This window comes from Prunus dulcis, chromosome 8, assembly GCF_902201215.1.
Source record: "Prunus dulcis chromosome 8, ALMONDv2, whole genome shotgun sequence".
Classification (NCBI taxonomy): domain Eukaryota; kingdom Viridiplantae; phylum Streptophyta; class Magnoliopsida; order Rosales; family Rosaceae; genus Prunus; species Prunus dulcis.
The window spans coordinates 16428815-16441390 of record NC_047657.1 but is presented as its reverse complement, the minus strand read 5'-3'; the positions used below and the strand labels follow the sequence as shown (position 1 = coordinate 16441390).

At 36.2% G+C, this 12576-nt stretch overlaps 2 protein-coding genes across 2 annotated transcripts; both read left to right on the top strand.

Moving 5' to 3' along the window:
- The first annotated feature begins 5527 nt into the window (after window positions 1-5527).
- On the top strand, window positions 5528-7349 carry LOC117612102. The gene has a single exon (XM_034340843.1). The coding sequence runs from the start codon at window positions 5853-5855 to the stop codon at window positions 6774-6776; it is 924 nt and encodes a 307-aa protein (XP_034196734.1). The 5' UTR covers window positions 5528-5852; the 3' UTR covers window positions 6777-7349.
- A 703-nt stretch (window positions 7350-8052) lies between these two features.
- Window positions 8053-9554, top strand: LOC117637776 (GEM-like protein 2). Its single transcript, XM_034372783.1, has 4 exons — window positions 8053-8447; window positions 8526-8627; window positions 8775-9043; window positions 9246-9554. Exons 1-4 carry the CDS (start codon window positions 8339-8341, stop codon window positions 9414-9416), a joined length of 651 nt encoding a protein of 216 aa, XP_034228674.1. The 5' UTR covers window positions 8053-8338; the 3' UTR covers window positions 9417-9554.
- Window positions 9555-12576: the final 3022 nt, after the last annotated feature.

Here is a 12576-nt window from a genome sequence, read left to right as displayed (position 1 = left end):
TTTATACCAAACAAATTAAGTATTGTTATTTATGACTGTTTTTAGAAGTTCATATCAATCAGTTTCGCTAATCATGGTTGTTGGAAGGGTTGTCAATAAATATATTTTTCGTTTGCAAAATTTTAACTAATAGTACTAATTAAGTAAACAAAAACCCGCTTAGAGACGTTCTTAATAATTTATTTGATAGCAAACAAAAACTAAATTATATGTATTATTGTTGTTTTAGCCAACGGGGCCATATATAATTTCTATTTGTATATATCTAGCTTATACATATTTAATTAATTCAGAAACTAATTAAATATACGAGTTCTGTGTAATGCCAAATTAATTAAGTAGGTTTCGTTTCTAAACACATCAGGCACGTACTGCAGGCAAACCCTAATTGAATAGAAAGCTTGTGTCATTAATTTTTGTACATATTGTGTCCATAATCTAATCACACTTATGCAGCACGAATGAACACAAGGAATCATTTTGTACTAATTGGGCGGTGCCTTGTCTTTGATTGTTGATTGCATTAGTGTGTGTGTGTGCAAAGACAAACACACAACTTTTTATAATTTAATTCTCTAGTCATCACTTCCTATTTCAACAAATGCAATAACCGTGAAAATTTTACCTGATGTCGGTGTTTAATTTTTTAACAAGAATTTAACTCTCGTCTTATCTCTTATACCATGTTTTACCTGATGTCGGTATTTAATTTTACAACAAGAATTCAATTCTCGTCTTTTCTCTTATATCGGGTCTTACTGATGTTGGTATTTAATTTTAAGAATTCGATTCTCGCTTTTTCTCGTCCGGCGTCTTAGACCATCTTTTCGTTTAAAGGAGAATCACTAATTATGTGAGGAGGGTTATTAGAAAAGGAGAATTGACACCTTATTACTTGTAAAACTAACATACATAGGATAATGACAAAAGATAAGATAAGATAATAAAATGTAAGTATTGGTTTCTAAAGTTTATAATTCTTTCCAAATTATATTGTGTAAACAAACAAAATCATTTACGTAATGAATTGGCTTTGTCTTGCTTTTGGTCTGTCCCTTGTCTTGTACTTAGCACTACACACAGAAAGTAAGCTACATATAAAAATCAAACCCCAAAGTAAGTAAAAGAAATTAATAATAACTATATGTTAAACAAAATTAAAGAGCAGATGATGACCTCAGTTTAAGCCAAACACACGAGAGAGAGAGGGAGAGAGAGAGAGAGAGAGAGAGAGAGAGAGAGAGAGAGAGAGAGAGAGATTAGCTTAATTAATGGTTTACAGATGATGCTGGGTGGAGTGCTTTGTTGCTTATGTTTTTTAATTATTATAATAAAATAAGAATTAACATGTGAATTATTATGGACAGAGTAGACAATGTAAATTAAATTAAATTAAATGTTCATATTATATACACACACAGAGAGCACTTTGATAAATTGTCCAAAACCACAAGTGGTGAAACTAGCGGCGTAAAACATCCAAACCACTACAAATATATGGGTGAAAGAATTCATGTCCCTACAGCCTGCCTACTCTCGAGCCTGGCCTGGCATCATCTAGCTCACAATTATGCTAAGGCTAATTTTATATTTTATATATATAGTTATTCTTTTATTTGGATGTTCGAACGTTATTATTTTATAGATGCTATTATAAACAGACGTAAAGGTAGAGAAAGATAATACAAAATGCATGGGAGACTTTGAAAAAGGCCAAAGGAAAGAGAAATTTTTTAAAAGAAGCCAAAATTGGCAAAATTGCTTTTATTTATTTTTGGATTTCCCAATGAATCCTTTACATTTGCATGTATTTAGTTTGAAAATTGAGAGGTTTTTCTGTCTTTTTTGGAAAAAAAAATTTAACTTTTTCCAAAAGTGAATTTTGTGTGTGGCTAAAATCTAAATTTACTAAAATATACATAGCGTCCGCATAATAATAACATCCGGATACCCATATAAAAGAATTTACATATATATATATCAGTCCTGATCTCTTGAACCCCTGTAGTCCAAGAGATTTATGGTCACTCACCGTTGAATGTAAATTCAACGGTTGACTTGAATCGGGTAATAATCATTTATGTCATATTGCATTTATATATATCATTTTGAACCATTGGATTAATATCCAACGGTGGGTGACCACAATCTCTTGGACTCCTGTGGTCCAAAAGATCGAGACTGTATATATATATATATGTAAATTATATTTTGAATGCAACTTCTTTTTTTATATTTGATATTGGTGACTTTACGATATTGTAAGGTAAGCATGGGCTGGCTTTGCTCGACGTCAAGCCGAAATCAAGACCAAATTAATCAACTTATCAGAGTTATTTTTAAAATTTGATAATCAACCCAAGTCAAGCACTTGTCCATTGGGAGGACACTCCAACCGCACAGTTGATTTGGTCCGACAATTTTTTTATTTTTTTTTTTTTTTTTTATAAGTAGGATATCACAATTCCGGATATATATATATTTTTTTTTTTCCACAAAACAATCTTGGGCCAAAGAAAACCTAGACCCAAGAAAAAGCAAAGCCCAAATCAAACGTCATTTATATTGTCAAGGATAAATCATTATATGTACCCAATATATAAAAGGAAGTTCATCTTCATGGCTGAAAATCCCAAAAAGCACTGAGATTATCACAATTCAGTATTTGCAGAAAATGATAAAATAACATATATGGTTTTAGTCAAGTTAGCTAGAACGGATGTGAGTTTCACTCTGCACCTGAGTTTGAATTCCTTTCTCCGTAGTTTAGATTAGATTAAAATAAAATATTATTTATAAAAAAATAATGATAATGATAAAATATCCTTCAAAAAATACATCGACATTAATTTTTAATTTAAATTAGGTTTCCAGTTTCTTTTGTAGCATAATATTGGTTTATAATTTCTTAATTAGCCCAAGTTGAAGCCCATATCAATGTAGTGAAGTTGTGGATGCGATTTCCCAGCCCATAGAAAGCAACACGGTCTGCGTGTTGAAAACTTGATCCAGTGAGTGTTGCTTTGCTTTGATTTAGGTACACCAAGTTGGACCTAAATCTTTGTCAATTTGCGCTGTACGTGAAGTGGAGGTGAACCTTTGTAACTCAAAACCCATGCACTCTGAAATATCCATATTTGAATAGAAGCTAGGTTTTTTAGTCCATGGGAAATGAGAGATTCGAACTCGAGATATTTTTTAATATTGTAAATAGAAGTATCATTAATTTAATACTTAGTTTGGTGTGTTCAAGTTAGCTTAACTAAACTAAACTAAAACCAGAGTTTTAAGTACTTATCACGTTTTTCGTATGAGCCCACATTATCATCTACATTATATCCCATGGTGCAAATGAAAACGACCTGCGTTTGGTTTCTACTGATTATATACTAGGACGAGACGACATCGTTGGAAGCATGCACACGTAGAAGCGAGTGTGGGTTTGTTCACTATGGGGGATCATATAGGCATATATATGGATGTTGATTGCCCCCTTCTTTGTAAGTCCTTTTTGCGAATTACAGTTTGACACATATGCAAAAATAATTCATAAAAAACACATATGCAAAGATTTATACACAAATATCATGTTGTTATTGACAGGAATATATGAACTTTTGCTTACATGATAAGAAGGGAAGTGTTTTCCTATCGGTATAATGTCGAAATCATGTTGACATATTGTGGAAAAATCAAAATGTATGGGGGCCATCACTATGATGAAATCTAGACTATAGGTACTGACTAGGTACCACAATACACTTTGGCATTATTATTTAATCGTGGACCCATCATACTCACAATCATTTTTATATCTTATTACAAAAGACGTGGCTCATTGTATTGGTGGGTTCTACCTCTATTAGAAAGACGGTATAAAAATGTGTTAAGCCTAGCATTATCTTTAGAATATTCTGTGCTTGGGAGTGCAAAATGTTAACACTCTAATACATGCAAGTTGTTTTGGCTAAATTACCCTTTTGGTTCCTGTAATTTAATTTATTTTATATTTCCGATATTTCGTTAATTCAATTTTGACATGTAATTTTGTTTAGGTAGTTATATCAATGCATATTAGGGTTATTGTGAAGAGGAACAGACGTACGGATGATTTGGTACACATCAATTACATACCTTAACAATCAGGAATTATCCATGCACATGGTTGCCGACTGTAATATATTATTCTATCACTATTCCAGAATGAGTACCCCATTTTACTTGTTACTTTTCTTCTAGCTGTTAATTTGCTAAATCAAGTTCACCCTCAAGCTGTAACAAGTAAAATCTATCAAGACAATCATCGTGTCATTTTACTTACGCATATATAATACTTTTTCGTGAACCAGTCGAGTTAAACTGCCTACGTGGAGCTCGTGGAAAGTTCCAACTAAACGATAATAATCCAATTGAAATATTAAACTCACGTACTGCTTAAATTAAATCCCACCCTTTCCACTCACCAAGAGCCATAATTTAAGGTTTAAAGATTGAACACAAAAAGTTTATAATGTCGACATAATACTTGCTCTAAAAGAAACGCTTTATTCATATCAAACTCAAATTTCAGATAAATCAATAATATTTATTTACACACGCATGTATTATGGGACTTGAACCGAGAATTACTTGAGAGAATGTCAAATATCTGAACTAATCAAATTAACACCTGATAGCTGAAAGGACTGTGATGTATTATATATGGAATATGATCATAGTTCTCAATTTCTTGACCTTAGCCAGAAAGAATAAAAATGGTTCAAACAGTCGAATAATTCCAATGTCCCATTTTAGAGTGGGACATCTTCAAAACCCAAAAGCTGCTCTATTATATACCTAATTCTATTGGAATCATATCACATTAGTTAATTAGTAGGTTAATATATATCACCATAATCCAAATCAAACTAATTAAAGTAAAAAACTCCACTCATATATATGTATATCTCACTACCTGCTGCACTCCCATCCTTCCCACCCACAAAGAGACCCCCACACCCTATCTCTCATGTACTCTAAGTTCAAGGCCTGGTTTGGAAATATCGCATTGATTGAATCCAAGATGGGGCTCCACGCATTAAGTTGTAGTAATGTCCAAATTCATGTTTGGTGAACTTCAAATACTTGGATTAAACTTAATATATTGTGTTATATAAGTCTTATATAAAGGGGTTGTATTTAACTTCAATTCAGTTCAAGCCAAGTCATCATATTAGGTAGAGACTCGTTATTCTTAAGATGTTAGACATTATTAAGTTATTCGATTTAGTAACCTATCACGATCATTGTTATATGTGCTTTCGTATAAATAATTTGTTATTCATTCATGATAATTCAATTCTATCGTTGTTAAGTTCACCGAACATAAGACATGATGATTATTAAGGTCACCAAACATCAATTAAATACAAACTTATCTTCTATGAACACCAAAAATTTGAACTTATCTGGTCTAGTCATACCTTCCAAACGTTAAAAGAGTGAAGCCCAAGACTCATTCAATCGTGTGACAGACTCGTGGGTGACGAGCCCTTACCCTACGAAAACCATAAGGCAATGAGTGCGAGAGAGTTTTCAAGCGGTCAATACCCCCCGCGTCACACATATACTGGAATAAACCACAGCAGGTGCCGCTGGATATGCTGCCACCTGTACAGTCCGACTCGGATATCCTCTTCCAATAAACAGTTTATTTTCCCCAAAACCCACTTTTCAAATAAAAAAACCGAATATTCCCATTTAAATTCCTCCAAAACCTTCCCCCTATTATATATAAAGCCTGTCATATATTCCATTTTACCTCCAAGTTTCTCCACATTAGTAAAAGCTCATCACCAAAAGCTGCTTCATCAATGGCGGGTTTTGTAAGAACCACAACAAAGAGAGTCACTTACCCTCTCGACGACAAGGTCAGGGCACGCCTCGTCGGCGGCTACAGCTCCGAGCTCAGCATCTACGACGTCAGCAGCGGAAGCGAGCATTCCGGCGACGGCGACTCCCCCTGCCTCTCCGAGCTCGTCCACGATTTCCTCCAGGACGACTCGTCCGAGACTCGGTTTCCGGACAACGAGACTGACTCGGACCGAGTCGACTCGGCCTCCGACGCGAAAGCGATGGACTCTATTCTCAGATCCGCGGCTGTTAGCGGAAATGAGGACTCCTTTGCGAAGCTGCTCCGCTCTCACGTTTCCGAGGCGATGGAGGCGTTCTCGTGCCTGAGATCCGGCAACAAGTCAGCTCTGCGACGGAGCGTGATGTCGTTTTTGAGAGCCCGGGGGCACAATGCGGCGATCTGCAAGACCAATTGGAGCTCCTCCGGCAGCATCACCGCCGGGAGCTACGAGTTCATCGACGTGGTTTGCGCCCAATCGAGCTCCCCCATGTGGCAGAGCCGGTACTTCGTGGACCTCGACTTCGCCGCCCAGTTCGAAATCGCTAGGCCGACGAGCCAGTACTCGCGGCTGTTGCAGCTACTGCCGAGAGACTTCGTCGGCAGCTCGGAGGACGTGAAGCGAATCGTCCGAGTCATGAGCGACGCCGTCAAGAGGTCGCTGAGAAGCAGAGAGCTCTCCGTGCCTCCGTGGAGGAAAAACCGTTACATGCAGAACAAGTGGTTCGGTCCGTACAAACGGACAGTTAACCCGTTGACGGAGAAATCGTTTTCAATATCCTCCACCGTTTTCGCTCCGGTCTCTGGTGCGAAATGCCGTCGGGTTGGGTTCGACGACCCCGTTTCTGAATCCAGCGTCAACGGCCGTCTCTACGTCCGTACGTAGCAGATTAGTAATAATTAGATAAATTAATCGGTTAATCAAAAAATAATGATGGTTAAAATTTTAATTTTTTTGGTTTTTTGTGGTGTAACGCGGAAAATGCACATCGTGTACGCACACCTTAGCTGCACGTGACTTGAATATAGAAACATCGTAGTTCCAACAAATCTGGGCTGTTGGTTTGTTTTGTTGGGCCTAAGCCTACAAATCGAACGGTTTGGAGATGAGGACTCAGTGTAACGTGTGCGGATCAGAGTGGGTGATTACTTCGGTGTGAAGTTTTATCCTGAAAGGATTTTTGATGCGATGAGGATGACAGGTGGCACCCTGTGATGAAGTCGCTTTCGCGCGCGGTGATGTGACGGATGATGATAACATTTGGAAATTGTTGGGACAGCTGGCCTGTAATATAAGTGTGGGTGTGTGGGTGGTGCAACAAATTCATGTATGATATTTGTAAACGTGGAGGAACAAGATAAGAAAGATGGGACAATAATTTTGCATTTTGGATAAGGCTTTTTGTTGTGTATTTTTTTTTGTTGGTCTGAAGCCTTTTTCTTTTTGTTATTTTTTTAATTCGTTTTTGGAAAGTGATTAGATAAGGCAAAATTATTTCTTTTTTCTTGAGGGAATAAACACTTATATGAAACGAAAATAGTATTATTTTGTTATTTTAGATCAATTACGATATGTCATATATGTTAATTTTTTTACATTACATATTATAATTGACCGAGATAATAAAATAATATTATTCTTGTTTCATATAAGTTTTTTTGCTCCGTTGTAAACTCCATTTGCATAACCACAAATTTCTTCTGCTTCATTTCGAATATAAGTTGTTAATTGAGCTTTTGTGGTGATGCTTACATTGCATTAAGGGAAGTTTAAATTCTAGCCTTGAGTCTTGAATATTGACATGGAGAATTCTAAATAAGTTCATAAATATTCCCTTGCCGCCAGTTGAACCTAATTGTTAACAATCTAATTTGCATATGCTACAACGAATGTGATAGTGAGGCCGTCTGAACTTGGATTCCACTTTCTCAATTGAATTAAGTTCACATGAACTTTGAAAACAAAGGCTGGCCAAAATATTTCATGTAAAATATAACTCATCAGTTCCAACTTACCTTCATGTCATTCTCCAAGTTTCAATCTGCGTGTAATTCATGTGAACATATTTTTTTTAAAACATAAAATAATTATATTCGCAGGATCTTGTGATAGTGTAAATCTATATATAAAACAATATCCAACAATTTGCTTTACTAAATAATTGATAATATATTAAGAAAAATTCAAAAGTTGGCATTTTTTTTGTTCCTCCGAACGGAGTGCGACGGCATCTAAAGATTCATCACTCGGTGGTATGGCCCACCACCACCACCACCACTACCACCATCGCCATTCTTTTTCCTCTTTTTATTTTTATTTTTATTTAATTTTGTCACTATGTCAAGATTCACTTTAGGCATCGGTAAACAAATGCGTGCCGGGAGACAGAGGGCCTCAGCCATCTGCAGAAGAAGAAGATCATAAGAAAACAACACAGCAGAAACAACATGAGTGGTCAGTTTGACGGCGCTGCCAACGCCAATTACAACAGCAGCAGCAGCAACAATCCTTATGTCCAATATTCCCCTGTTCCCATGACGAATTCTGCTACCAAGCGTTAGCATTTTCTGTTGCTCTTGCTCCCTCGCTTTCTATTAGCCAACTTCTTTGCATGATCATTACTTGATGGTGCAGGTCCGATGGATAATATGCTCGAGTCACTGAGCCAGTGCGGTAAAAGGGTTGAAGTTGCAACCAAAAGAGCAGAGGCCATTGCAGACAGTGTTTGGCACCACCGTAAGTTTCTCTCATTGAAAGCCTTTCGTTGCTTTCTTAGACAGTTTAAAATATTTTTGCCCTTTTTAAGCTTGTTTTAGTACCTGACTTTGTATTAATTAACTTTAATTCATCTGTGTCTAAGTTCTGGAATTTTATTTTGAACAGTTAGAATGAGTCATAGTTTGACAGAAGCAGCCATGGCAAGGCTCAATCAAGGGACAAAGGTGCTTACAGGAGGAGGGAAAGAAAAAGTTTTCCAGCAAGAATTTGAGAACCTGGCAGGAGAGAAGCTCTTGCATTCATATGCTTGCTATCTGTCAACTTCTCATGGACCTGTAATTGGGATGCTCTACATCTCCAACAAAAGACTAGCCTTTTGCAGTGATTTCTGCCACTATTTGTCCCCAGGGAACCCAAATTTCATGCACTACAAGGTAAGATTCAAGACTTTGTGGAATTGAAGAAAGAATTGATTGAGTGAAACTTTTTATTTTTTATATTTTTTTTTCACACAAGCGATATTGGGGAGGGGGAAAATCAAACCTAGGACCTCGAGTGTAGGGCTAAATGCTCTTGACCACTTGAGTTACAAGTCTCTTACCAGTGAAAGCTTTTTCAAATTGCTTGAATGTGCAGGTGGTGGTGCAGCTAGATCAATTAGGAACAGTCAATCCATCAGCAAACAGATGGAAGCCTTCAGAGAAATATATACACATTGTCACAAGGGATGGTTATGAATTCTGGTTCATGGGGTTCATATCCTATGACAAGGCCCTCAAGAATCTAAGCCGAGTTCTACAGAATTAGCTGAAGGAAACAGGTAAATAACTGGAGTTGAAAATTCAGACAGATTGGAATTTGGATTGTAAAAGTAATACCCCTTAAATTTTAATTACACTTTCCCATGATCTGTTTTTGCACATCTGCCATACTTCTACATCTGTTTATGGAAGTCCTAACATTCAGCTTCATTTGGGAAGCATGCATTTTTCTTTTTGATAACATCAAAACCCATTTAAAACAAGCACAGCAGAGCACTAAAGAACAAGGGTACGGCTTCCATTTGGTTTATAATCAAACACTTTTACTCGCTGTAAGCAAGCAATTCAACTAGATTAATATTTAAAAAGTAAATATTGTTAAAATAAATTAGTGTTTAACAAGTCTACGGGGCGGCTATAATTTTAAAATAAATTATTATTTAACAAGTCTGGCTGGGCGGCTATACCTTTAAAATATATTAATATGTAAACGGTATAGCCGAACGGCTGTAACTTTAAAATATATTCGAATATTTTAACAGTATAGTCGGGCGGCTATACCTTTAAAATATAGTAATATATAAAAAGTATAGCCGGCCATCTATATTGGTTAAATATATTCGAATATTTTAAAAGGACAGCCTATCAGCTATACCACTAAAATATATTAATATATAAAGAGTATAGCCGTTACGCTATTTTGGTTAAATATATTTGAATATTTTAAACATATAGCCCCGCGGCTATACTGCACAACATTGTTTTTAGTTATAGCCTTTTGTTACTTTAATTAGTAATTATGTTTTAATTATTATTTAAATCAAAGGCAATGAGAAAAAAGTTGTCATTATGTTTAGTTCATAATTACAATGAATACATTTTAGAAAGTAAATTCTTGCACAAGCAATTTTATACTATGAAATTCAAGATTCTTTTATCCCCAAAATGTTGGTGGATCCCTACTTTTTGTTGTTGTATTTATGGGTTTAACCCGTATTATTTCTCATAAATAAAATTCTTTTTTTTATTCTTGCCTAATGGGATAATAGTTGGAAATCATTAAAATGGGAGGAGGGATCGGAAAGAATTTAAATTCTTATTCCCCAAGATCACTAGTATAAATAAAATAATTGAAGAAATAACTCTATCCTAATTAGCTAAAGTGGTATTTTAGCCCTAAACCTTAAAGTAACACGACAAAATTGTTAGTATAGCCGCACAGCTATACTGGCTAAATATATTATTTTAACCGTATAGCCTTTCGGCTATATGCTTTGAATATATTCGAATATTTTAAAGGTATAGCCGCGCGGCTATACTCTTTAAATGTATTCAAACGAACACGAAGCTTGCACTCGCAGTCACAGCCATTTCGCTTCTCTATAAGCGCTTCCAAGCTTCAAAGACTTGGTCTTGAGCCTCTCTCTCTCTCTCAACTCAAGCTTCGAAATTATTTCTTTTGTTTCTGCTGCTGCGTTGATTGGATTGGGTTGGAGTCTCTCTACGAAAACCATCAAATGTCATTCAGCTATTGAAATCTCCACTAAGATAACAACACTGATGCTATAAGGGAGTTTAGTGGCGCCTAGGCTAATCTAGGAGGCCTGGGCGGGTCTAGGCGGCCTGGGTGGGTCTGAGCGTCCTTTTTTTTTTTTTTTTTTTTTTTTTCCAAATGAAGACGGGAAGCTTGCACTCGCCGAGGAATGTCATGCGCGAGTGAAATGAAGAGACAGAGAAACGAACATGAAGCTTGCACTCGCAGTCCAATCTTCAAAATTCAAATACTCAGTTGAGCCTCTTTCTCAACTCAAGCTTGAATTTTTTTTCTTCGGTTTCGGCTGCTGCGTTGATTCCTTTTTTTTTTTTTTTTTCTTTTTCATACTTTTCTGTTATTGAAGTTGGCAACGTCAGATGAACATCCAAGGCAGTTTCTTAGTATGCCAGCAGAAGAAGCCCAGCAGATGGTTCTTTAACCTGAGGCACAAGATTCAGGCATTGGATTACACCATGCTGGTCTGAATGACAAAGGTAGATCTCTGGTTGAGGAACAAGATTCAGGCATTTCTGTTTTACATCAGAAGCATGAGTCTTTCCTGAAAAACACATTAGGAAAAGAGAATATAACAAGATCATTTTCTTACTTTATATACTGATTAGGCATATGTATTAAATTATGGGTATTGGTTTGTACCAGCACATTGGCATGAGGTGTAAACCTTCCAGGTCATCATCTTGTCATTATTCAGGTAAGGCAAAATTTGTGCAGTATCTTTTTCATTTGGTTCCTATATTTACAAAGGTTTCTAGTAGGAGTACATTGCAGCAGCTGTTCTTCAGGACAAGTGTTGATTCTCTTGCAGGGAACAGAATATTATGATGGGAAAACAAAGAGATATGTTGATTTTCAAATATCAATCACAGATATATTGCAAATGATGGTTTTGGTCACACATGACCATATAGAATAAAAAATGGAAATATGTGAATCAGATTACATGCTTTTCTCCCTTTATAATCAACAGTTGTTCAGATTCTACAAGAAAGATGGGAGTAGATGTCCCTCACAATCCGCCGACGCTTAACAAATCGTATTACTTTCTGAATATTTGCCTCAAATACTAGGAATCAGGTTGTTTGGGGTTTTGAATATCAGAAAATCTAATAAAGTCAATGGATGAAGTCTTGCAGTCCTATCTTTTTTTTTTTGCTGTTAAAGTTCAGAACGCCCATCATTTGCATTGCTGCTGTGACAATGATCCTCTTGTACTTAAATGTGGTGAAGACACAAGTTAAAAGCCTTTGGTTTTTATTATTTTGTCCCTACAGATGTTTATCCGGCTTACTATGGCTTACATGAGCGTAGTTTTCTACAGATGTTTAATCCAGCTTACCATGGCTTGGACAATACTGAACCTGAGTTTGATATAAAGTGGATAAGGACCGCTTAGATGATCCACATGTCAAAGCCAATCTGCTATTTCAGGTCAGAGTTGTCTTCAACTATATGTTTTTCGAATAAAAACTTCATGTCGTTTTGCTTTTTAGTTCTCTCATCGTTTTATTCTCTTACCATGCATGAATTCTGCTTTCAGCCACATTTCTCGCAGTTAGAATTACCAATCAGTGATTACGTCACAGACTTGAAGTCAGTATTGGATCAAAGTATGCGAATCATCCAGGCCATGATAGATATCATATATGTGCTA

Coding starts and splice junctions, on each gene's coding strand:
- LOC117612102 (XM_034340843.1), top strand. CDS start 5,853: ATGGCGGGTTTTGTAAGAACCACAACAAAGAGAGTCACTTACCCTCTC.
- LOC117637776 (XM_034372783.1), top strand. CDS start 8,339: ATGAGTGGTCAGTTTGACGGCGCTGCCAACGCCAATTACAACAGCAGC. Junction 8,448..8,525: donor GACGAATTCTGCTACCAAGC/GTTAGCATTTTC, acceptor TTGATGGTGCAG/GTCCGATGGATAATATGCTC. Junction 8,628..8,774: donor AGACAGTGTTTGGCACCACC/GTAAGTTTCTCT, acceptor TATTTTGAACAG/TTAGAATGAGTCATAGTTTG.